A 27,500-nucleotide genomic window follows, 5' to 3' on the forward strand; every position below is an offset into this window, starting at 1 on the left:
ATTAAGAGACATTTCAATAATAATAATAATAATAATAATAATAATAATAATAATAATAATAATAATAACAACAACAGCAAAAGAATAATAATAATCTTGAAAATAACAGTAAAAATTCCTTTGTTTTCTATACAATCTGCTGCCTTGTGTTACTCCGTAAGAATTAAATCTTGATCGCTTTTGAGAATGAGAAGGTTACACAAATTTAATAATTGTGGAGCATAATACAGGGAACAGTGCAAATGTACATTTCAGTTTCTTAAAATCCAGAAATCTGGTAATAAATTAGCATGTTCACTGTGATATGCTACATTGCATCCTATTTTATCCCTGAAAGCAGTTCCACATGACCATCTGGTTTCTTGCTTGAGATGGAAAACTGTTTGTCCTGACAGTCACTTCCATTTCCCTCATGGTGTCATAGTTGCTAGGTGTGACATATCAGGAAGAGAGGTTAGGCATTTCTGGCAAAAATTAAACAAGAACTGTCATTACAACACAATTTATGTTCTCTTACATTTGCAACATTTCTGTGACTACTAACTATGGCATGCACAGTGTAGCGTACAGAACGAATTTCAAAAGAGATCAATCAGCATTACTTAAAACCTCTTACAAAAGGAAGAATGGTGAAGTTCAAGTGTTGAACAAATAAGAGAAAATCTCTGGAAATAACAGGTACTTCAAAACAAAAAACAATACAACTACACAGAAGCATTACTTATTAATAAACAAAATAAAACACGATAGATCGAAAGAACTTTTCATTTCTTAAAATGAAAAAAGAGGAGAGCATTCAGTATTTCTGTTGCAAAATAAATTAATTTATAAAACATGCCTATGCACTTAACTCAAGAATTGTACGTAAGCTTTAAGGATGATATGAATGATGTAATATTTACACAGCTTCTCAATCAAATCACGAGAAGAACACGGCATTTCACCTTTCTTTACGTGTAACTTACAATGATTGCCAATGCTGTGTCTTCTCATGCATGAGTGCCTTAGTATTATAGACCATCATAGACCATGCTAAATCGAATGCATCGTACGATCAGCTGTTATTACTTTAGTTTAAAGTACTGTTTGACATCACTTCTACATGTACTGTATGCCGGTCTCAATAAAAAAATATGTACAGACTTCCTCGCTTGTGTGGTCGTTTTTAACTCCAGTGAAGCGACTTGAGAGTCACAACTTAAACCCACGAGGTCGCACCGCCATTTTGACCGCCTGTTCGCCCTTTTCACTCCAACGCTCGCACATGCGCAGACATTTGACCGCTGTGTTATTACCTCCTGGATGAGCTCTAAACTTGAGCCCGTGGTATGGTTACGTCTACTGGTCACATTGGCATATATGAAGGGGCCGACGGACGTAAGTACGTACGGACGTTCATGACGTCATGGCTATAAAACCAAATTTTCTCACATCGATGGGTTACCATTTTTTCTTAGCTAGGTGCTCCGCGCACGCGCGCCTTCGGGGCGTGCGGAGCTCCGCTAATATAGATGGCCATTGGTGGGCATACGTAGGAGATATTGTGGAGAAGAACCCTCCGATTGAGTAAATTAAAGGCGTTGTCTGCATCCACCAAGAGCAGTGCATCAGTAGCCCGTTCGCCGAAAATATCACTCATAGCATGCACAGCTGCTTCACATCCACCCGCTTGACCAGCACAGAGTTGCAACTCATGATGTCAGGTTTGATCACTGAAAGTATGCCTTTTCCAATGATCCTTAGTAGTACCTCACACCTGACACCTGGGTTCTTGTCGAAGGGGATCAACCGACAAGCTGTATACACCTCCAGGTTTGTGTAGGATGTACCGTCTTTAACAGCGACCTCAGTTTCAACAGTGCTGATTTTTCGTGCAAATTTAGCTAGAGCAGCCCTAAGATTGTGACCAGCTGCCCCAAAGTTCATAGACACCAGGTTTCGTCTCCACCCATCTGCGTCTAGACCCGACGGCCCACTAGATCCCTTTGTCCATAATGCTGAATTTGCTATAGTAGATTCTGTAATGCTTTCAAACATCACAGGGTCAACAAATGGTGGTTGGCCATCCATTAATGAAGAAGAGTCAGCTTCGCTTGCCTCTGGGTGTTTCTGTATCAGCCCATCTATTGTGCTTTGGGACAGAGGGAGCACCCCTTTGCTAATCTGTTGGTCTAACAGCTTCATAGCTGCATTCATAGTTGTTGCCGAAGTCCATTACTCGTCGCTTTTAAGATTCCAGATATTTATTTTTCACCGCCTGTCTTGTTTATCCAATTGACATTCCATTCTTGACCTCCACAAGGGTATATTTTGTTTCAAGATGCACTAAAACGCCATGCGCGTTACAATGACTTTCAACGCCATTGCAGGTTAATTAAATGTCCTCCTGTGTGCACCAGAAAAATATACGCATTACCCCAGCCCCCTCAAACCTAACAATTTACGCAAAGAAGACTCTATGCACAAAGACACCACTTAGCAGGGGAGTGACAGGCAAGACTTTTACCGACACGAAAAAAAAAAGAAGAAGACATCCGAGAAATATTACCCATTTTCCGACTGGGATGGCCATGCTGGCAACTCAGTAATCAGCCATCAGGTAGCTCGTAACAGTTTACAGTCCGATATTCTCTGGCATGTGGCGCGTTGGTTGAATGATTTCCTTGCGCAAAGGTTTTAATGTGTCAAACCATCTGTTGAGGGGATCTGTTCCTTAACAACCTAAAAATACCTATGTAAACACGCAAAAGTATGTTGATGATATGACGGTAGCGAAGATTATTCCACGAGATAATCTTCGAGACACCTAAGCGGCTGTAAGCTTAGTGGAGGGTTGGTCTAAAGATCGAAACATGCAACTTAATGCTAAAAAATACGGAAATGGTGATGGACTTCAAGGAAAACAAGCACACCTTGATGAAATCTCTCACGGTGGACGGAAAAGAACTAGAAACTCTAGATCAGGCCCCAGTTGCTCGAAACGGTGGATAGCGCTATCGACTGGATAAATTGCTATCCGCTGGATAACTCAACTGATTCGCAAGTGTTTGTCCGCTGGATATTGATTTATCCGGTGGATAGCTGGCGTTATCCACCTATTGAACAACCGAGGCCATAGTGCTAAAAAGGGGGTAACTATCTCTAGCAACTTTAAATGGATGACGTCAACGACACTATCAGGAAAATAAACGTATATACTCCTCATCCCATTTAGGGTGCCATCACAGCACGTTATTCGCTTTCTTTGCACCACAGTTACAACAGTTCTCGAATACAGCGCACAAGTTTTCCATCACTCACTACCCTAGCTGGTTGCTTTTAAGGCAAGACATTGAGAGTTTAAGAGAGCCAGGTGTGCTTCGTAATGACTGCTTAGCTAGATTTGACTTACTGGTTGACATACAAATCTTTCAGTGCGCATTGAATCGAGTGTAAAGCGACAAACAAATGATTTGTCACAGTTGCCTCCAAATAAAGAGGTTTCAAGTTCGAAAACTACTTGGGCGCCGGAAAAAAAGCGATTGCCACGTAACTTAATATACATATTTGAATAAGTGAGCATAAAAACACTTTTCTTAACACATGATGACCAACGACCTGAAGGAGAAAAAAGACTCCGCAGAAATCCACACATTGCTCCTTCGAACTAAGTGAAAAGAGTTAAGCCAGAGTCTACTTTGGAAAAAATATAAGGCTTTACCAGGGACAAATCCCTGCTGTGACACCTGATTACGTCAGCCAGAAATAAGCTCAGATTCACTCGCAACCTCGTTCCCAGGGTCTCCCTTCTCTGCATCCTTTGTCATAGACCCATTCTCTACCTTGAATTAACGATTACACTGTTATCGTTAATTCAGAAGACTGAAAGCTTGATATGGATTATGGGAAAGGGTCACATATCTTTTAAAAAGACAACCCAAGTGTATGGACATAGGACTCGAACCTGGGAATGTTTATGGATCCGTCACCTAACCACTTGACCACCACACCGCTAGCTGCTCAGGGACAATATTTTAAACACTACTGGATAATGCTGTATTATCGCTCGGCAACAAGCAATATTAAACATTGTAAAAGATCGGTTACCAGACTTCACGACAAAGCTAAACATTCTTAAATCAAAGCTTAGGCCTAACTTATTAATCTAGCTTAGGACTAATTTATTATTCTTCAGCAGCGATATGCTATGGGAGATTAAATTAATGTTTGTTTTTTTTTTATGCAGTGTGTTGATCTTCAGATCTTCAAATCCAATGCACGGATTTTTTTAAATTCCTTTTTTTCTCTGCTACCACAAGTCTTGGGACACAGTGTCCTAAGTTAACGATAACAGTACATTTTACGCAAACTACGATACTCGTTAAGACCAGGTAGTTGTCGTGGGACGCAGACAAGAGATACCCTGGAAACCAGGTGATATCAGGGAATGTCAATCCTCAGTTCCGAAGAGCACCTGTCATTTGTCGAATAATTTTCCAATTATTGTCGTACCCGAGGGGAAGAGAGGGGGAAGAGGACGCCTCCACAAAAGCTAAAATTTGTAACTGCTATTTGGTACCAGTTTCCGCTAGTTGGTACCAGTTGTACTAGTGTACGTGAAACACACATGCGTAGCGTAAGGACATACTTGGTAGTTTTTTTGCTCAAGCTATTGCTTACTGGACAATTTAAGCAATTTTTAGAACCTGAAAAATTCTGACGAGCTTCAAAGGGATTCGAGCCCATGACCTCTGCGATGCCGGTGCAATGCTCTACAAACTGAGATATGAAGCCACTCGATCAGGTCAATTAATTTTGTTGGGCTCACATGAGCTATCTTATCTATCAGGGACTTCAAGATCTACGACGCCAACGTCGACGAAACGCCATAAAAACAGTAAAGGCCCGGGCAAACGGCTTCAACATTTGCCTCAATACCCGTTTGATTTTGTTGAACAGCGATGTTGAAACCCTTTCAACCGTGTTGAAACATGTTAAATGAGTTTAAAAGAGTTTAAACTTCCTTTCAACAACCATTCAAGTTAAAGGGCGTTTGCCCCCATCTCGTCACTACAGCATCGGATCTTATGTCTGCGCATGCCCCCAGTCATGAGAAACAGAGAAGAGCTCTGGGGTCGAGATTGGTTTGCCCCCCTCTTTCAACATTGTTGGGTACGCCTGTGCACACCAATCGGTCTCTCAATGACGTATCCATGCCCATATCCATAGTATCAGCCACGGCTGCAGCCTGGGACTGAACACTGGGCCTTTCATGACGCTTTGTTGAATCAAATGCTGATGTGTGTTGAAACCGTTTGTTCACCCCAACAGTCAACATCGTTCAACAAAATCAAATGGATGTTGAAGCCGTTTGCCTGGGCTGATAGACCTTTTTGCAGATACCACGGCCATTTTGATTTTTGTTTCAAATAGCTATTATGGGATGCCCAGGAGGCAAATACATAATGATTTGTCCCCTGACTATGTCTTTCGAAACAACAGAAATCAAAATGGCCGATGTATCTGCAAAAAGGTCTATTACTATTCTACAATAACAAATGGGGGTCACCGAGTTCATTTTTTAAAGTAAAAAAAGTAAAGTGGTGCATTTATATAGCGCCTTTATCACAAGTCGCAAAGGCGCTTTACAATGATCAATTTACCCCCAGCGGACTGGAAGCATATACAGGTGCAAATTGCAGCCGCTTCTAAGCAGTCCATGCATGCTGGTACTCATTTTACCGACCTCGGAAGGATGGAAAGCTGAGTGAACTTCAGCGGGAAAGAAGGTCGCCAAATATTCCACTCTCGGCAGAACCGGGAATGGAACCCGGGACCTTAGGGTTGGAAGGCAGAGATCTTACCACTGCGCCAACCTCTCCGCCCTCTCCTTATTTTTTAGATATACCGGGTAAGCATGTAAAGATGAAATATATTGATGTTGCCATGGTAACGTATTACGTCACAATAGTGACGCATTTTGTTAAGCAATAAGTAGTGTTTTCATATGGTGCCATAACATTGCTGTTACGTGATACAGCCATTATAATAACAAACAGTGGCCAGTGCGTGGCATCAATCATTCGAGAATACAACAAATGTGATGAACAGCTTGAACTGTTTACTAACAACATGGCTATCAATTTTGCATTGGAAACTAGTTGCTTGGCAACTACACCTTAAACCTCAATAGTTTAACACATACTGTAATAGATCTCTTTCCATACAATTGAGATGTTCTGGTGTGGTATAAACTTCCCTTTTGTCATCTTTGGGTCAACCGACATGGAAATGTGGAAATTGCGTGCTAGCTAATGTTCTTTTATCATCAGTGTCAATGCAGAACCAATGAAATGTATGTGTTGAACCAAAGCAGTCTGACACACAGTTACAACAAAAGTTAAATTCACATGCAAGCACAGGCAATGATCGTTTGTCAACACCAAATTCAGATGATCAGTGCAGCTTCAGGAACTGGTGAGTAACTTCATAGATTCCAACAGCTTGACCAGCTTTTTCGTCATAGTCAGACCAGTCCTGTTTGTAAAACATAAAATTCACTTCGTTAAGCTTCCTTGTTCTAACATTATAATAAACTTTGAGCAAGGATTGAAGCTTACTGGGTCTTACTGAGACCAGCCTTACTAGTACTTTGTTTTATTTACTGTAACTTTACCACAACTGTGGTGGGGGTCGCACAACAGATTGAGGCTCCAAATTAAGTGAGCCCTTTTAACCCTCCCAACCATGATATACCACAGAAGACAGACCACAACACCGGGAACTACATGCCCTACTCTTTGCGGGTTCTTTTACATCCCACAGGATTATGAACATTGAAAGGTTGTGAGACGGGACCTGCGGCTTATCGTCCTTATCCAAGAAGACTAGAGAGTATAACCATTTGCAGATGTAATTACAAAGGCAGCACTTTCTCCTCAGTTATTTAAAGACCCTGAGTGTTGGTCCGGCCTGAGTTGAACTCACGACCTCCCACGTGACAGCCCGGTGCTCAACCAACTGAGCTACCGGTGCGGACCACACCCACATAAAACAAAGTGGTTCATCTATAGTACAAGAATGATATGCAGGTAATTTGGGTTTTTACTCTTCAACCCATATAAAAATACTTGCATAAGAAAAGGGCTTTGTTCCGAGGGGATCATGTAAAAGCCAAGGAGTTTAAACCAAACAAGTGCTCTCAACCCTTTACATAATTATTATTATCATAGAGTGTTTTCACACAACGTCATGGCGGCCATGTTGGAGGAGTGAAACAAAGAAACAGCGGCCATGTTGGAGGAGTGACTGATATTCTTTTGGGAATTGAACTCATTTTTATGAAAATTCTTTCCTTGTTTTAGTATGCAAATATGGCTGCTGGTCACATGAACGAACACACTATAAATATCTTTCCCCAGTTTTCAATTACGTGTCATTGTCAGTAAGGACCAGGCAAGGTCCAGGGATTGAGGTCGGTGGATTCTGTCCAAATTTTCAGCATTTTTTCTCTATCAGATAAGATAACAATTGGTGGTATTCTTAGTGAAATAAAATAAATCTCCTCGAAATTTGACCACCCCCTAATTCTTGGCACTCTTTCGGTCAGGTGAGACGGGAATTTAAATCAACTTTCACGACCAATTTTACTCACTTCGCATCAGCTTTATTCATTTGTTCGAATTTTATAGGTTTTTTGGTGTACAGACAACTAATATTAGCAATATAAATGATTTTGGATGAAAGTAAATTCCTTTGAAGCAGCTTCTGCTTTGAAGCAGAACGTATGTAAGAAGAATTTTAACAATTTTCAAAGCCGATTTTCTCTAATGTGCAGCGGTTTATTTTCAGATCAAAACTATTTTTTATTAGTCTGTCTTCAAGTCTTTACAAATCTGCAAACTCCCATTTGGCAAGTTAAAATCCTGCCGCCTGAGCTTTCTCACGACTTTACCTACTTTCCTAATTTGCATAATTGCCGTTTTTCACGGGAAAATCGCATTTGATTTGTTACATACAGTGAATACGCTTGAGGTGTTACATATTGCAGGTACGCTTTCATTTGGCAATTTAAAATCCCCTCCCGAAAGCTCCTTTTAAAATTTGACCAATTTGCATGATGCCAATCATGCCTTGCAAAAAATTCACGCACGTGTTTTTATTAGATACGAGCGATATCACCCTGTGCGTCATAAAATGAATTATGAGCTCTTGTCTTTTAACCTTGTGTTTTAAACGGCAATGAAAGACTAAAGAGTTAATGTTTCTCTGACGTGTGACAGTCAATTCGGTGCATAAAGAATTGTCACATGGAGCAACACTGGTATGCAAATTAGCGAGTTGAAAGTTGATACATATTTGGACATAAGTGCAACCCAACAGTTTCTTGTCTTGAGGAGTGACAGAACATGGCGATGATGGGCTATTTAATCCATGTTCAGTGTTACTGACATCTTACGGCTATTTCTTTACCTACCGAAGAAAAAAAATATTTGCTTTCATCCACGAAAACGCTAAAGCATAAAAGCAGAGGCCTGGCAGTTTGCAGCGTCTAAAAATCCACAGAGTTTTTGTTCCATCACGTTTGCTAAAGCATTCACTCAGTTATCAGTCCCATATTCCTCACGATTTACATGCCTACTGTTAAGGCCCCCATGGAGAAGATGGGGTAGAAATAATAAGGCATGCACAGGTGCTTTTGGTACAAGTAAACTGACGTCCAACATTTCTTGCTAGAGCGGCAGGTACAAAAGTCAGTTGCCCATGTCTTCCATCACCAGACCTCTAAGAGTGTGAAAGGACATTTCTGACTCGGTGGCCACGATGTCTTCCTCAGCATCAATACCCCTATGACGCTGGACCACTGTCTGACGTGAGAACAGACCGCTAATCTGCCACGCAGTCCTCCACTCGTCAGGTTTAAACACAGGCTCTCCATCCTCATTTTTGAGAATCTTCATCTCCCTTGCTACCTGTACAGGATCGGCCTTGTTTCCAGTCCTTACACTCTCTTCAAATTTTTTCATCAAGAAGGTTTTGATGTTATCAGCCATCTTATCTTGGTGGGTCGTTTTGCTATCTTAAGAGCCCACCCTGATGGTCTAAGGCCAGATGCTTTGGCAGGGCTGCTGCTATCCACACCTTGCGATGAGGTTGATGGAACATTTGGAGCGAACGTCACCACTGTTACCATTCCCACCCATTTCCTCCTGAGGCTGTCATACATAGATTCGCAGTCCACCTCAAGATGGTGCTTCCCCGTGTGTCCATATGGTTTTCTGCTTCTGCCTGGGTCTTGAAAGTGAGGACACATTCAGTCTCCTGGCAAGAGTAGATCTCGGACTTGTGCCTGATGCTCTCACCCACGCTTCCCTTCTGTGTAGCTGGACCAAATGGCTTTATCACCCTTAGCCCAGTATCTCCTTGTGATGGAACTCTGAGATCACCGTAAAGGATGAGGCGGCCAGGGCTGATATTGTATGCTTTCCATACTGGAAGTTGTTCAACACACTAATGCCTGGTATCTTGCTCTCTTTGTTTCTCTCCCTGGTCGTGTCCACTGCCTTCATAGCAGCAGTCTTCTGATCACAGATGTCCTTGCCTGCCTGTGCTTCTGAGAAATCATATCGCACTGAAGTGACACCGGTTGTCTCCCCTACTCCTACAAGGCTAAGCAAGAGAGGCCCACTGTGGTAGCATCTGGCGTTATCGGATCGGAGGTAAGCTGAAGTCACAAGGGGATACTCCTGTTTGACCTTGTAAAGCAAGTCCTCTATGATTGAGGGAACTGCAAAGCTATTTTGGGTGCAGTTGTTGAAAATGTGTACAAAACACTCGACTTCATGCTTGCTCTCCACAGTTGCTCTGGTGATTACGGCGCTGATGTGCCAGCCCCTTCCCTTCCTGCCAAAAAAGTCACTCATCTGTTCTCTGTATTGCACAGGCAAAAATTTCATTGCCCAGTCCATTATGACCAGACACGAGCTCTCGTCTAGCTTCTGGAAGATATGTTGCTTGGCTTCGTCCTGGTTACTTGATCTTAGCAAGTGGGCTTTCCACGCCTGGTCAATGCACCATTTGGAGAGGCCAGGAATCATCTCTTAAAGCTCAGATCGTGAAAAGCCATCGGCAAAGAAGGATAGAATATGTCTCTTGGTTTGCCAGTGCTTGGTTTGCCTGCTTGTTGATATGCCTTCACTAAAATGTCAACAAGACCCGCCCTGGGATCGAACCGCTCGCACTTTCCTTGGTTGTCTTTTGTATCCAAATGTGCCTCCAACTGTAAAGCCTCCCAAATCAATTCCTCTTGGCCGGGAGTGATCACAGACAACGCGGTCGCTACAGCCTGTATGGCTTTGCAGATATAATAGCGCTGCTGTGTGTTGGAGACGTCATCCCAGGTCGTGTTCAGAGTGGACATAACGGGGCCGTAGCGACCACCTGAAATAACGTAGACAGCTTCGTCCAATTTCCGCCTTTTGCTGTTTTGTTCCACCATCTCGTCAACCCATATACTAATCTCTTCCTCTGGACTATCGAAGCTTGGGACGAATGGGACTGCAAAGAGACTATTTCCGACTCCTCACCAGTGCTTGTGACCACTGCACACAACGTGGCAGGTATTGTGCTCTCCCCACAAATATTGATGCCAGAGACAGTGGTGAAATCAGACTCCTGAATTTCGTCTACAATCACCATGGTGTCTGAGTGTAGATTCTGAAGTGTAATAAGATGGATTTGCAAATTATGTGCAAGATCATTAAAAACTCTGCAAAGATCTGCAATACATATAACTATGGACACTCAACATACTTTTAGGGTAGGGTGCCCTAGATGCGGTTGAATTTCTTTAGGACTGATACCAAGTTACCATCCAGAAATTCTAATTCTAATAATAATTGTTCTCGGTGCTCAATCGAAAAACTAGAAGAAATCGTCAACTTTACAACTACGTTTCAGTTCTTGAACGTCGACCACCATGCTTGATTATTCAAAATGGCCGCACCATGAAGAAAAGACAGGAAAACAACCAAAGGGTTGCCCATGGGCCGCAGAACAAAAACCGCTTGATTAATGGTCAGTTACGCTCTGATTACTTACACTAAGCTATGAATGTCCAATGGGTGTTTCACTTACCTTTTCTCTAGGCATGAAACGGGCAGCCTTACAAGATTTGTAGTGTGCTCCGTGGCAGCTCGAACACACAGCTGTCACAAAAAATGATAACAATAAATAGATTAACAACAGCGACAACCATGGTCTGTATCAGCACCGTCACTATCACCATCAACATGATTCATCTTCGATCACAGTCACCATTAACATAATCATTGTGGTCATGGTTTTACCTAGATTCAATCTGAGTTTTGTACGCAGGTAACACCAATGTGGTGCAATTTGGCTTTCATCGTAGCTAAAGAAACTAAAGAAAGAAAGGGGTGGGGAGTAAGGAGGGGTCGTCCTTGGCAGCCCCACCCACTTTCCTATTCTCTTTCACTCTGGAAATTACTCTGTTAAACTCTCTCACTTCACCTCACCTCACTCTCTCCCCTTACTCTAGATTACGATAGAACACATTGCAACAGAATCAAGAAATAGCTTTATTTAGGGTTAAATGTCCAGAGGAGTCCTATTTGACCGTATTTCCAGTTAAATTCATAGTACGTGATCAAATCACATACACGCGATCGTGTTACGCTGCTGTCTGAAGTCGAACTCTGGCTGGCGTACCCCATGTCAAGAGGATATGAAATCAACCGTTACCACTTGAAATCTCAAAGCAGTTGATTAACAAATCTGGTTATTTAGAAGCAAAGTTTGGAAAGGTCTGCTGGTGAGCGGCTATTGACATTGCGTGTGCACTGTCGCTGTTGCTTGCACTTGTGCTTTACCGACATTTGCTTTCACCTTATCCACCCATCCTCTCCTGCGGGCAAGAATTGGTAAGTGCAAGTTCCACTGTGAAGACAGTGTGACGGGTGCCAAGGTGGTGATAAATTTCTGGCGACAAGGTGGCGTTTACGCGACGCAGTTTCCTTATGACTTTCTGCGGCCCTCAGTGGGTTGGATACGAGAATGTGTTGCTCTTCCTGCCAGGCCAATCTGTAGTCAGCTTTTTTCTATGTCTCGGGCATATTGTCATTGTAATTTTCTCTTCAACGGTTGCCACAAAGTGTCCAGCCCTATTTAGGATCAGGTCAACCTTGTTAACATTCTTGTCTCCGGATCGCTGTTGCCCTGAGCTCAACCCTAGGCTTAGTAGATGAGGAGGCCTATATGCCTTGCAATGCCGGAATGGTTTATCGTTCTGTCACTGGAACATTCAAAGGCTTACGGATCCAAAGTTTGAAGAGATTTCTAAATCGCTTACTGGTGAAGCTCGACCTGACTGCAAGCTTGACATTTTGATTCTAACGGATCCGGAGTCTTTCCAGTGTCTTTCTGTAATAGTAAAGTGCCGGACTGGTACTATTGTATCCCCTGTTATACGCTACACAGGAAAGACCGACAAGGAAAGCTTGGGGGTGGAATCCTTGCTTATGTTAATGAGAATCTTTCCGTTTGACGCCATTTAGATCTTGAGAGAAACGACATTGAAGCCCTACGGCTTGAAGTTTACCCGCATAAATCAAAGGGATCTTTATTGATTTCTGGGGTCTATCGTCCTCCATCGGCGAAACGAGAGTATAACATCAACTTAGGGAAAAACATCGAAAATGCCTATTTAACAAACATGGAACTGATTGTGATGGGAGACTATGACTTTCTAAATTCAACCTGTTTTTACAAACAAGATTTAGTCCTGAGGGATTTGAACCTGAACCAGATGGTAAACGTAGTCACCAGACCTGTTTCTGGCACGTGCTTGGATCATATTTATGTAAGTCATCCTGAGAGAATGTGTGATGTCTCTGTAATTAATGTTGGTTTGTCTGATCACTTGCCAGTTTTTGCATTGAGGCGTTATAATCAGTGGCAGGAGCAAGGCCCTTGCAGAAAAAAGAAACATCTTTCGTTCAAGTATAGGAACCTCAAGATAACTTTATCAAAGATCTTAATGAGTCCCGTGGGCCGCAGCCTCTGTTTTTGAAGAAACCAACGAGATTATTGACACCTGGTATGACATTTTCCATGGCATCTTGGACAAGCACGCACCAGTCATAACAAAACGAATCAAGATAATTTGTCAGCTGAAATGGTTTACTGGCGATCTTAATGATGAGATCAAGAAGAGGGATTGTCTCCTCAGAAAGGCTCGAAATTCGAGAAATCCTGGGGACTGGATGCTTTTTAGAGAAGCGAAAAACAGAGTTACCCGGTTCATAAGAAATGCAAAGAAAGCCTTTTTCAAGTATCAAGTGGTGGAAAATCGTAATTGGCCATTGAAAGAAACTATGGTCACTGATCAGAGACCTCTCAAGGGATTATTATGTTCGAGAGCTTGATGAGGACTGGGAAATTGTCACTGAAGACAATCACATTGCCGAACTGTTTAACTCATTATTTGTTAATCAGGCCACAAAAATACATGTACTGGGTTCCGCTGATTCATACTTACCAACTGAAAGCTTGCCTTCCTTTTTTAAGGAAATCATGGACATAAAACATGCATTTGAACTTCCATTTATTTCCCCTGCGAAGGTTTTGAAAATGCTACAGGAAATGCCCTCTAGCAAAGCGACAGGAGCGGATAGTCTTAGCATTCGAGTGTCAAAAATTGCTCCCCCAGGTATTGCCAGTTCGGTTGCGAGCCTTATCAACTATTGTATCTCCACTTGCAGTTTTCCGTCCAAGTGGAAAATGACGAAAGTCACACCCATTTATAAAAACCAAGGCTCAAACACTTTTTTTTTTAATTTTTATTTTATTATTTTTTAAATTTTTTTTCCAAATTTTTAATCAACTACTTACATACTTAATACTTACACTTACAGTTACTTACTTACAATAACTCAAAAGAAAACAGTTGCGCAATTCCTGTCTTTTTTATAAGTTACAAATCGTATGTATCGTAAGTATCGATATTAAATTATTTTAACGACATTTACATTTACAAACATACATAAAAAAAAAAAAAAAGGAAAAAAAAAACGCTAACTAATAACATCAAAATTGGGGGAAAAAGAAAATAAGGAGAAAAATGTTCTGGCCATTTATTATAAAAGTTTAATAGATCATTATTTTTTGAGGCAATTATACTTTTCTGTTTGATAGTTCTTTTTAATTTTTTGTTTAAAACACTCAATGTATGGGTGTATGCACTTTCTTCTGCAATCCCAGATATATAACTTACCCATTAATATTAAATAATTCAGTAAGGGGCAAGGCGAAGTTATAATGCCTAATATATATCTTGATTGCTGAGAACTCTAGATTTTTTTGTTAACGTACATGTAAAATAGAATTTTTCAAAATGTGTCCAAAATATATTCAAGAAAGAGCAATAAAAAAAGATGTGGTCTAATGTTTCTGATTCATTGTCACAGAAGGTACATTTGTCACGCTCACTATAACCAATTTTAAATAATTTCTTGTTTGTATACACAATCGAATTTAACATTTTATATTGAAAGGCTTTCACATAAGGTTCATAAACAATTTTGTGGGGAAGGGCGAAAGCAAGTTTCAACTCCTCCTCAGTCAAATTAAAGCTTTGTGTTAGTTTCTTAGCATTGTTTGGTAGCTTAGCTTTCCTACTCACTATCAATGAATAGAAATCTTTTGATTTGTTTTTTGAAATATCAAAAATAGCATTTTTGCATTTAAAATAAGGCAGGCGCCTATCAAGACTATACTCGGCTGTTTTAGGTAGGATGGTATAGAGTGTCTAAGAGTAGTCAATGTAAGAAAATTGATAAACTGATAAACAGAACCATTTTCATCCAATCTCGGTCCTTCTCATTTTGTACAAGATCTACGAGAGGCATATGTATGATTCATTATACCTATCTAGAAATGACTTTTTGTATGAATTACAGTCAGGGTTCCGAAAGCGTCATTCAACTGAAACTGCCCTTATTTGTCTCTTGGATCAGATACTCTTTGATATTGACTGTAATAATGTAACTCAGGTCTTGTGTGCATTGACTATAGTAAGGCTTTTGATTTGAACAATCATGATATTCTCCTTGCTAAACTGAAAGCGTATGGTGTTGATGATGGAAACTTACAATTGTTTCCGAGCTACATGTATTTGGCTTATCGACAGCAGTATGCTAAGTTAAACATAAATGGGTGCACGTCATCTCCACTTGGTATCACCCATGGTGTTCCTCAAGGAAGTATTTTGGGCCCCCTGCTGTTCCTGACTTTCATCAATGACCTCCCATTAGTGATCTCAAACTCTACTGTAGATGTTTATGCCGATGATACTACCTTTTCCTCTAGTGCTCATTGTACTTTGGGGACGACGGCAGTTGAAACAAATCTTCAGGAGGACACTGACAATCTTTGCGCATGGTCTGCACAGAACCGCATGGTCTTAAATGCCAGGAAACCAAATCTATTCTGGTAACTGGCAAGCGTCTTAAGTCACGTGTAGCAGGCGATAGTTTGAACTTGCAAGCAAACAGAACAGCGATCAAGCAAGATGTACATCAGAAACTACTTGGGGTTACAATTGATCAAGAACTAACTTTTAAGGAGCATGTAGATAAACTTTGTAAGAAGCTTAGTAAAAAAATTGGCCTTCTGAAAAAGTTGCGTACTTATTTATCAATTGATGAAAGACGACTTTTCTATAATGCCCTTATTAAGTGGGTCATGATGTATGGCAGACTGGTATAGTTTGGACTTATTGTTCTAATAAGGATCTCAAGAGAGTGTTTCGGTAATTACAGAAACCGCAGCGCGAGCAATATTAGACGTAGGTACCAGATCAAGAACAGTGCAAAATTTTAAGAAACTAATTTGGATCCCATTCTATGATGAAGTTAAGATAAGTAAGTGCGTGCTAGTTTATAACGCACTGCACGGGGAATCCCCTACGTATAAATAACTAATCACTCACTACACGGTAGAGAGACCAGACATGGCCAGCATAATTTAATCTGTCCTAAGTTTCGTAATATATTACTGAAGCTGGAAGGTCTTTTCAAGTTAGTAGTGTCAAGTTATGGAACAGTCTGCCAAATGAGCTTAAGAAAAAACACAGCACTTCCTCTTTCAGGAAAGATTTGAGAAATCATTTTATTGATTCATATAGAGACATTGATTCTTTTAAGGCTTTATTGTAACTATGTTTTATTCTATATATTCTATTTATACTTGTTTTTAATAGTTACTTTGTTAGGCTAGTTCCTATTTTTAATTCTAGGCTTGTATGTATTACTTACTAAACTTTAGCTTCTGAGGGCCACAGGTTTGTCAGCGTAGGCTGTTATGTGTACACCCTCTTAAAGTTGATTATTATTTATATTATTATTATTATGTCTGGCGTACACGCTAACAGGGGCACAATGTGCGACTCTGTACCTTCCAAGCTACAGACAGAGTCAGGAGAACTGAACGAACAAGTTAACGTACGTAACATTCATGATGTAACACCTCAAGTGGATCAGTATCAAAATACACCGTCTAATCAAAAACAGCCGTCAGCAGATGATCAGATAAGACAACTTGTCATATTACAGTTTAATTTAGTGAACTGGAATTCTGTAAAGTAGCAGAATCGCATGGACATAAAAAAAAAGAATTTGAAAAGTACTTAACTGTAGTATGGCTACTAATCAGTAAACGTAATTCGTTTTTCTTGGTCATAAGAAAAAAGTCCAGGAAGTCAATAAACACTTGCAATATCAATTTGTGTGTGAGGCTTTCCTGGGAAAAATTGGCATCACGCAAATTGGCCAAATTTTAAAAGAAGCTTTCGGGAGGGGCTTTTAACTTGCTAAATGACAAAGTACCTGCAATATGTAACACCTCAAGCATTCACAGTGTATGTAACAACTCAAAATCGGATGTTTTTCCGCGACAAACAGCCATTATGCAAATTAGGATAGTAGGTAAAGTCCTGAGAAAACTCAGGCAGGAGGATTTTAACTTGCCAAATGGGAGTTTGCAGATTTGTAAAGACTTGAAGACACACTAATAAAAAATAGTTTTGATCTGAAAATAAACCGCTGCACTTTGAAAATTGTTAAAATTCTTCTTACGTACGATAGCTGACGAAGTCGTAATATATGGACCGGCTTCAAAGGAATTTACTTTCATCCAAAATCGTTTATATTGCAGAAATTAGTTGTTTGTGGACTGAAAAACATGTCAAATTCGTACAAATGAATAAAGCCGATGCAAAGTGGGTAAAATTGGTCGTGGAAGTTGATTTAAATTCCAGAGTCACCTGTCCGTAATAGCACCAAAAAATATAGGGGGTGGTCAAATTCAAGCAAATTTATGTTATTTTACTAAGAATACTACCGATTGTTATCTTATCTGATAGAGAAAAAATGCTTAAAATTTGGACAGAATCCGCCGACCTCGATCCGTGGACCTTGCCTGGTTCTTACTGACAATGACACTTAAGGAGGAGAACATACACGGACAGAGTAAGGGGGGTCAGTGTGACAAACAAGAAAGAAAGGAAGAGCAATGCTTCTCCATGTCACAACTCATTTTAAAAACTCGACCCTTCCACAAGTCATTGAAACCTATTTGCAGGCTATTTGCCCGAGTCACAATGCATAAAACTACGGTAGATGGCTCACTACCTTTAGCCTACCTCCAATCTCTGGAGGAGAATGGGAAGTTGTCCCAGGGTCTTAAAGGGGTACTATGACGAAAATCGCATCTTTCCTATCTAAGCCATTTTGAAACATAAACAAAAAGTCCGTGTGAGAAGAGAAATGCTGTTTACTGTTTTCAAATATCTCTTTTTGTTCCAGAGATATTCGAGTTTTTAAAATATGCAAATTAGCCAAGGGACGACGTCATACACTCAACCAAATTTTGTTCAAATATGATGAAAAGAGATATCTCAGCCAATATGTATCAGAAATTTTTGATTTTTTGCAGTAAGATTCTACTAAATGTTCTCCACAATATGAGCTTAACAGTTCTGTTACCATGGCATCATACTGGGTTCTAGACCTCCCCCATATTAAAAGCTTTTCTGGCCACCTTTGGCGTTCCATTTTGATATTAATTTTGCTAACAGCACTTCATAGGCATGATCCAGCAAGTATATAAAATTAATATGTTAGCTCAAGTTTGTGGCGTTGTTTGACATTTTTCAAGCTGAAAATCACTAACATATTGAAATCAAGTGGGTGGGGACTGGAAAAGAGTGAGTTGCCATGGGAACAGAATTTTTATAGTCGTAGGTGTGTTTCCCGTAGAACTATTACACTACCAAGTTTCAATGGTCTGCACTGCAAATTGGCCAAGGTAGCTCTATTTACATACTCAATATAGTATTGGGTTGAGTGTATGACATCATCAGTCATCTCATTTGCATATTTTTAATACCCATTTTTCAAACTTAAATATCTCTGGAAGTAATGCAGGTATTTGCAAATGGTAAATGGCGTTTTTGTTCTTTCATGGAATTCTATGTGATACACTAAAAAAATTAAGGGGTAAAAATTTGATCATAGTACCACTTTAAGTAATGAACGAGGAACCTTGTTTTATTGTTTTATTTTTCTCTTTCATAATGATTACAAAACTTGTTTCAAAATTTTCTGTTTGTTTATGAATAAATTTGGACATTACAATGTATACTGCAAAGCGATATTTCTAAAAACTAATGTTACCTTTTCTGTTAAATCGATTTCTGAAAACTTGGTTCCAGAATCTTCACCTTCTGCAACAAATCCCGCCTAGTGAAAATAAGAAATGTTTGAAAAAACAAACAAACAAAAAGCAAGTGAATTCAATATTTACGTATTTGTTAGTGTAAAATTGTGACCTTAAATAAGCACTGCCATTAAAAGTAGAAATTGTAATTTATATTTCAACAGTATGGTTAATGATCACAGATAAACATGAAACTAAATGAAAACTCAACATACGATCTCGTAAAAGAGTCATTTCATCAGTTGATTAATTTGGAAAACAAATCCTTGACTTACCTGAAAATTCAAATCTAATTTAGCAAACGAAACTCATCAGGTTCTCTACAATTCCCCAGGCAGAAACCCAATTGAAAGCAATTCAACACAAATTACTACTTTTCCACATGCCCTATTCCTAAGTGCACATAGGTCAATCAAAAGTAAAGACACCAATTAGCTCCCAGAAAAGAAACAAAAAGACAACAATTATTATTTTTTGTGATGTGCATGACATAGCATCACTGTCTTCAGTGTATCAGAGTTTGAATTTGATAGACTCGCAAGTTTTAATGGGCAGCCCAACCTATGGTGGTTGAGTATTGTATTTGCATGGAGTAGTGCAATGTTCAAATACTGCTCGAATCACTGGCTGGATTTGCCTTTGAAGATTCTGCATTCACCATCACTACGCTGCGCAAGTGACCAACCAACTGGTTGTCTCCTGCCAGTTGCGACTCTTAATATTTTATTTTAATTCTTACGAAGAGAAAAATTAAAGTGGAGTGCTCAAGAACTGGCTTGGTGCCTTTTCACTGTAAACACTAGATTTCCATTTTTTTCTTTGAACATGCACAACAGTCTGCTTCTACTGCAAAAAGAAGTAAAATTGTACAACGTTGCTGCAGTTGTGGCCGAAAAATGGTGGCTTATGAAAAATGGATACCTTTTGGTTTTAAAATAAATAAATGGAAAATAATATAAAACAAAAGATAAGTATTTATTAGGCATGTATAAAATGCCACTAGTTTAGAGAAGATCAGGCCTACAGCTGGACTGTTATAAAAACGTTTGCCATCTTCAATCGGCAATTTTTCGCATCCATAACAAATATACCATTTTTGTGAAAAGCTCCAAAAAGGCCCATTTCCTGGACAGATTCTGCACATTCTTTGTGACTGACCACCATATGGTGCAACAAGAAAACAGCCCATATCCATTAGAATAACTAGCCCATTTTTCTTTTCTAAGCATTTGGCAGGCATGGAATAACCTGTTACGGTTTTTTTATTTATAAAAAATTGAAAAAAGGGTTTTGTCTCACTTGAAACCTGACTTGAACTTGGCTCGGAGGTTCAAACTTCATTCCTACCTCAGATTCACTCTCAGCATTAAGCAAGAGAGAAGGGTTACAGATTATCCTGTTTATATTTTAAAGAACAAACCCTTGGTGAAAAGTCGACTGGTTCAACTCCTCTGCAGTCAAATGCCACCATTGTCTTAAATTTGTTGCTATCTTCTGCCTGCCAAAAAAAAAATCAAATTGGTTGTAATAAACTGAGGCAGGCTGCCAACTCTATAATTACAACAATTATAAAAAAATATTATTGATTATAATTATCACTTTCTGAAAGTCTCAAACTTATTATAGACAGTAAATCAAATCAAAGAAAAAATGTTTCATGAGATGGAAAAACCAGAGTATCCAAAGAAAATCCAACCCACTCATGACGCTGAGTCTTGGAATCAAACCCACAACACATTGGCGGAAGGCGAGTGCTGCTCTCACCACTAAGGAGCTTAAGCAAGGCGGACAACGTTGGCTACCAGAAAGTCACTTAAAAATATAACTTCCCATTGTTGCAATCCTTTCATGATTATTCCAAGTTGTCCAGCATGGAACATGTGTACCAAAATTCCACATGTGAAAGATATGGTTGTTCAGTTGCTCACGTCCTCCACATAACCTCACATTTGATCATTTCACATCATGGTCAGGACAGCTAGGGAATGGACCGAGATATAAAATGCATGTGCAGGGCGTGCGGTTTTAATTTTTACATATTTCTTATTTTATTACACATCATACATTCATACATTAGAAAATATATATCAATTGGTAAAGTCATTTGAAGCAAGGGGCTTAAATGGCCTGTGATCAAATAAGATACGACAATTTATATGAGAAAAGGCTTTTAACTTAAATTACAAACTAACCAAAAAAAAAACATGTGTCTATATATGCCCAAGCTACATGAAGAAAAACACCGAAAAACAATGCTGTGAAAGGAATTTTCTGTTGTCTGGCCTAACAGTACATAAAGAGATATATTGTGCTCAATGCCGTAGGTACAAGCAGTTAATTGAAGAAGCCAAGACCTTATACTACAAAGATAAAGTTTCTTACTCTGGCCAAACCAAGTTGTTCAAGGTTCTTGACAGCAATTAACTAAAAGTAAGAGCTGCTACAGTACCTACAATGTACGATTCTACCTACAATGTACTCACCACTCCATCCAATCACAGGTTGAAGAGTTTGGCTGCTCCAGCTACCACCGACCTTGATCACATCTCAGTATGTTCTAACTGCCTCCAAAGTTTTCATCCCATGTCTTCCACCTTGGTTAAGAAAACTATTATGTCATCGTCAACCAAATCTTGTCCTTTAGATCCGATTCCAACATCGATTCTCAAAGTCTTTATCAACATGCTTTTACCTCTCATTACTACCATCATGAACTCTTCACTGATGCAAGGTATTTTCCCATCACATCCTTTAAGAATTCCCTTATACGTCCATCTATTAAGAAGAAGTCCTTGAACCACGATGATTTAGCGAACTTACAGTAACCACCCTATTTCTGATTTGTCCTTTATTTCAAAGACTTTGGAAAGGATAGTCGCTATTCAGTTAAATGACCATCTCCCCACCAACAATCCTTACTGTAAAATGCAATCTACCTATCCCAAATTTTACAGTACTGAGACAGCCCTTAAACAGGTAACCAATCAACTACCAGAGTGAAGCTGTTCTAATTCTCGACTTATCATCTGCATTCAATACGAATTAACCATAGAATCCTAATCGACTGACTTCAGATTCACTATGGCTTCACCAACAAAGTCCTGGCCTGGTTGAAACCTTATCTTGCTGACCGCCAACAGCATGTATTACTAATAATCACTATCTCTTTTCTCTGTATTTAACACCGCTTGAAGATGTGATCACTGCTTACTCTTTGAATGCGATGTTTTACGCTGATGACGCCCAATTATATATTCTTTTGAAGCCCAGCCAACAGCAAGATAGCATCAATAAACTGCTAATTACGAGCTGTTATGAAATGGACAAAGCAAAATATGCTGGTTTGTAATCCATCAAAGACTGAGGTCATTCATTTCACCTCTCGATTTTCTAAGTCTTCCAGAATACCATCATTGATGATTGATGACCATGAAATAAAGCCTAGAGCAGAGGTTAGAGGTGTCATGCCAGACTCATGCACACCACGTAAAGTAAGGTCAATTTATTTAACGTCGGTAGTTCCTTCAGTTACAAAACTGGTATCAATGGAAGCCGACGGTGTGCCTCTAAAGTAAAGACTTTCAAACACACGAGAAACAGTCTTTCAATCCCTCAATGACAAAACGAAATCTTTAAACCTAAAAGGCCTGCGGACTTGATGTGTGGACCTTCGAAGAGTTTCCTGACAAACTCCTGGAACTTGTGGCTCACACTCATCTCCTCCTTTCCCTGTTTCTGTCTGAGTAGATTCCTGGATTTCTCCCTGGTGAGCATTTGAAGGACCAGGATCAACAGACGCACTTTCTTGCTCATTGTACTTTCTGACCAAGGAAGAATTTCACTTGAGCTCTACACCATTGTCGTCCCTCAGTGTAACCTCGCTGCCTGTTTTCTGCACAACCTTACATGGACTAGGACAAAAATTACTTGACACCTTGTTTGTTTTCTCAGCTTTAAGTAGCACTGCATAACCCACTCTAAGAGATCTGGGCACAGCTCTTTTCTGCTCGTTTGCATAGTCCTTTCCTTTCAATTTGTTGAACCAGTCTGTGTCACGTGTTGCTTCTCTCTTCTCAGTTCCGGCAGTTTGGACCGCATTTCTCACCCAAACATCAAGAGAAAATGGTGTAGCACCTGTAGTGACTTGTGGGGTAGATCTGTATGCAGTCAATCACGAAATTAGTTCTGAACGCCAGTTTTTCTTCTCGAGATGTGCAATCTGTAAACATTTAAGCAAGGAACGATTCTGACGTTCAACCTATCCGTTAGCCATAATGGCGTAGTCATACGATGTTCCACACTATGCATAATTTATGTAGAAACGCCTTGATTTCTTCTGACACAAATTGCGGTCCGTTGTCTGTTCGTAAAGAAAACCGTACACCAAATTGGGGAAAAAAAAGGGGAAATGGCTTCAATGATCTTGGCACTCTTGGTAGACTTCAAAATGGCTACTACTATGGATCTGCTGAAATAGTCTACAAGCACCAAAATGCTCTCTCCTTTGGGCAGGGGTCCAAGAAGATCCACGCTGCAGTCCTGCCAGGAAGCACTTGGCGGCAGAACATGGGACATTGGTTCTGGTGGGTCATGACGAGAAGTCACCTGACAGCCATGGCAGACCTTGACGTCTTTATGCATGCCTGGCCACCAGACCTTACTGCGAAGTGGATACTTGGTTTTAAGGATACCCTGATGACCCTCGTGCGCCAGCCTCACAACCTTGTCCCGCAAGGTATTCAGAACTACAATTCTACTTCCACAAAGCAAAATTTCGCCATAAATACACAGTTTGTGCTTGATATGAGCATATGAAGGGAACGAACAATGTTCCCAGTTTCCAGTTCTCACGCAACCCTTGACTTGGCTCAGTTCCGCATCATTATAGGAAGCTTCTTCAAACTCTCTTGCCGATAAGGCTACGGGCTACGGGTATGCAATTCTTGACGATTGCTCGCACAGAGTCGTATTCCTGATTGTTTCACAGAGTTTAGCGGCATCTGTGATGTTTGTCTTTCCCGGCCGATAGACCACCTTGAAATCATAGCCCTGTTAAGGCAACACTCATCTCTCAATTCGCGCACAAGGTTTTGATGTGCGCGAGTAGATGATCTCCAGTGGCTTGTGATGTCTCCAACTCGAAACTCTGACCGAACACATACATGCTGAACCTTTCGCATGCCCAGACTAAGGCTAGAGCCTCTTTCTCTTTCTGACTATAGCACCTCTCCATGTCAGTCAGGTTCCTTGACACATACGAAATTACTATCCACACACCTCCCTGCTGTTGGGTCAGGACTGCTCCTAAGCCAACTGGCGAAGCGTCAGCGACAATCCTGATTCTGCAGCCAACTTGGTAGTAAGCAAGTGTTTCTGCCTGGGTGATCAAACGCTTTGGTTCTTGAAACGCTTTCTGCTGTTCTGCACTCCATACAAACGGAACTCCTTTCCAGGTCAAATCTTGAATAGGTCTTGCTATGGACGCTAAGTCTGGCATGAACTTTGCGGAATATTGAACCAGCCCCATAAACAATGGAACCTCGAAACCATCCAAATGTAGAACCCAGATATAAAATCTGCCAGCAAACTTTGTTTGGGTTGTTGACGAATACTTTCACTAACCACCCGATTTGCTCCTCTTGGCTTAACAGGTTTACTTTGAAATCGACCCCTCGCCACTGCTTTGTCTCCCCTAGCCACGCCCGTGCCTAGACTAGGACCACTTCGACCGCTACTGGCACAGCCTGAGGGCACCCAACTCTGAAATGCCCAATACCGCCACATCTTAGACATGCTTGACCATGTGCAGGGCACCTCTTGTCTCCGCTAAAATCTAGACCACAGGCATGACATACTCTGCTTCTAGCTGAACGCTTATTCCCACCAACTACATTAACCTGGTCGGCACCCGCGTTTGATACCATCACTTTCACCTGGCGATCGACAACTTCTTGCGATCCTCAACAAATCTTCAAGTGTCAATGTTCCCTCCTTTTCTAAAAACTTGCGACACATACATGTATGACTTGAACAGCATTTATCAATCACTTGATCGCGAATATAGTCGTCCCACCAAGTTAAAAAGATTGCTGCCAAAGTGGGGTAAATCTGGCTACCCCCGTTTACAGGGATAAACCCGGATCAAAATTGGATTGGATTGGATTGGAAATGCATTGAGACCACGTGTAATGCATTCCAAGAACCATCATCATTATTATTATTATTATTATTATTATTACTATCATCATCTTAATGCTTTAGCTCTGGTGGATGTTATACCGACATTTAATACACCAAGGGAGCGAGCCATATCCAACGGCCAAAGGTCCCTTGAGTCATTCCTTCTCCAGATCCTTCACCTTTCCAACACCTTCCTTAAAATCCTTGCTGTTCCCAACAAAGCTGTTTTCTGCAGCAGTCCTGTCCTAATGGTAATCCCCAGCTTATCAAGCCATGTATCCAACCTTTCACTTATTATTGAGCAAGCATTTAATAAAATAGTCCTCATAATGAAGCATACTGTCCCTTTGTTAGACCTATTGTGACAGTTTTGTGGCATTCTTGCTGGCACCATTTTTGTCCTTGCTTAAGCTCCCTAGTGCATTAACCCTGCTCGCTGTAAAGTTCTCAAGATGTCAGGTACTTTTAAAGGCCATTTGTGACCTAAACAGAGAGTAGAGAAAATACAGAACAAAAGGTAGAGAAAAAGAGACCAAGAGTTCCTAAAAAGCAAAACTCTCTTACAGTGTATTCCTTTATGCTGTCTTTAATTATATCTGTTGGTAGGTAAAAACAAACAAACACAGGATAAGATGCAAAGTCCAGGTGTGTATACAGGAATAAAAAATTATCAAGAGCTATAACGAAAAATACAAATATACTTTTTATCAAACATGTTTATTTTCCATGGTTTAATCAAAGCAATATTAAAAACATTTAGGAGGGAATAAGTAAATCTCACTTCTGGCAACAACTTTTTAAAAAATCTTTACTTCCATTAGTTGGTTAAAATTGGTGCCAAAATAAAGTGAAATTTTCAGATTTACACAAAAGAAAAATAGTAATGCACTGGTGCATCATGTATGTAAAAATCAGGGCTTCTGATAGGGTGTGAAAGAAAATTGGAAATTATGCAGCACTTTCAAGTCTCATTATACGGCAATTATGGATTTCATTTTAGCTAATTTAACGGTGTTTGTGGGAGCACAATCCATTCCTTGCTGTGCAAGAACATATTTGAGCACAAGTGAATGATGAAAATACCAAAATACTACATAATTATTTCAAATGACAATCCTACAGAGCCCCGTCACTTACGCCGCTCCCAACAATCCAGCAGTTTTCACGCCACATTTCTTCAGAGAATACTTAGGAAATGGATTGTCCTCCAATGAGCAGTCACTTACTATCAAAAACCAGCACCAGGTACTCGACAAGTGAAATGACGCATAGAATGCCAGTCTGTTTGTTTCTTCGTTTTTTCCAGTTTTTGACGTCTTTTGAAAGCTAAAGTTTATGGCTTGAGACTATTTTTAAATTATTAGAGAACTTACGAAAAAGTGAGATTTGGCTCTTTTCTTCTGTAAATTACAACGTTACATTAATCATCGTTCATTTTTATTCAGCTTTGTAGCTTTTTAAAAATGGTTTTAAGAAATGTTCTGTTGCAATTTTTTCTTGTCAAATGTTTTTCTAAGTCACTTAATTCTTTTCCGTATCCTTAACTATTAGCAGAACAAATTGTCTGACTTGGACAGGCCTGTGTATATCCATCTCCTCTGATATTAAACATCATAACTCTCATCCCTCTATTACAACTCTTTCCTTTAAGGACGTTCACGCCCACATACAGATTTTTTTTCAACTTGCCACACAGAAAGGTAATTGATGTACTTTTGCCAAAAAGGCAAAAAAATGGGGGGTCACCGTGCTCATTTTCGAGATCATGAGGTGCACTTTTAGAAGCTTGCGTTACTTTAATGCGATCTTAGCTTACAACTGTCAGCAATAAAAAAGCTACATTAATGAAATTTAGATCAGGTAAACATACTCAATTCAACATAACTACTACAACTAAATTAACGTTTGCAGCTGTCTTTTTCTGAGGTGAAGTAGACCTTGAAAAACTATACATATTAGTCTAAGAAAGAAAACTTTGGTCGCACAACAGCATAAAAGGCGAAATATTTGTAACTTCTCACGCACAGATTTTTTTTGTTTTTTGTTAAAATGGACAAGTGATCTACGGAAAGAAAAATAGGGGTCCCCGAGCATTCAAGAGAGTAAAATCGCCGAGAAGTTCTAAAAGCGATGGTATATTCGCACTGTCACGTCATTGCATGACGTTTCCGAGAAGACCTGGGTCCATAGCTATCCCATGACGCCACGCTTTCATGTTCCATTCTTGTGGAAAATGTTTGCGCCTTAAGCATTGTGTTTACCTTCGTGGTCTGCGATGCATGACGTGTGAGTGAATTGCGGGAAAAAATGCGAAGTAGCATTGGGCGCAAACGTCCTTAAAAGTTCCAATCTTGACTACTACTACAGTAACTGCTGCTACTGCTACTGCTACTGCTACTGCTCCTGCTACTACTACAGTACTACTACAAATACTACTACTACTACTACTACTACTCACTACTACTACTACTACAACTACTACTACTACAACTACTACTACTACTACTACTACTACTACTACTACTACTACTACTTCACTACTACTA

The 27,500-nt window shown here is 40.0% G+C and overlaps 1 protein-coding gene, 1 long non-coding RNA gene and 2 pseudogenes across 2 annotated transcripts in view; 1 reads left to right on the top strand and 3 right to left on the bottom strand.

Annotated features, from left to right (window-relative positions):
* LOC138023564 (uncharacterized) overlaps window positions 1-2,542 on the bottom strand; it is a 2,616-nt gene extending 74 nt beyond the window's left edge. The window contains exons 1-2 of the long non-coding RNA XR_011126711.1: window positions 966-2,542; window positions 1-464 (exon numbers count right to left, since the gene is read on the bottom strand). The exon at window positions 1-464 is cut by the window's left edge and continues 74 nt beyond it. This is a non-coding gene — a long non-coding RNA (uncharacterized lncRNA). The remainder of the gene's footprint in view (window positions 465-965) is intronic.
* A 3,536-nt stretch (window positions 2,543-6,078) lies between these two features.
* The window catches only part of LOC138023563 (UPF0587 protein v1g245604-like), a 36,251-nt gene continuing 14,829 nt past the window's right edge, over window positions 6,079-27,500 (bottom strand). Inside the window, exons 5-8 of the mRNA XM_068870569.1 lie at window positions 25,519-25,550; window positions 20,195-20,272; window positions 18,732-18,797; window positions 6,079-6,516 (exon numbers count right to left, since the gene is read on the bottom strand). Coding sequence (XP_068726670.1) covers window positions 6,436-6,516; window positions 18,732-18,797; window positions 20,195-20,272; window positions 25,519-25,550 — 257 coding nt within the window. The 3' untranslated portion in view covers window positions 6,079-6,435. The remainder of the gene's footprint in view (window positions 6,517-18,731; window positions 18,798-20,194; window positions 20,273-25,518; window positions 25,551-27,500) is intronic.
* LOC138023562 (uncharacterized) lies at window positions 6,525-11,203 on the bottom strand (annotated as a pseudogene).
* LOC138024072 (uncharacterized) lies at window positions 11,297-17,760 on the top strand (annotated as a pseudogene).

Source organism: Montipora capricornis, chromosome 11 (assembly GCF_036669925.1).
Source record: "Montipora capricornis isolate CH-2021 chromosome 11, ASM3666992v2, whole genome shotgun sequence".
Taxonomy (NCBI): domain Eukaryota; kingdom Metazoa; phylum Cnidaria; class Anthozoa; order Scleractinia; family Acroporidae; genus Montipora; species Montipora capricornis.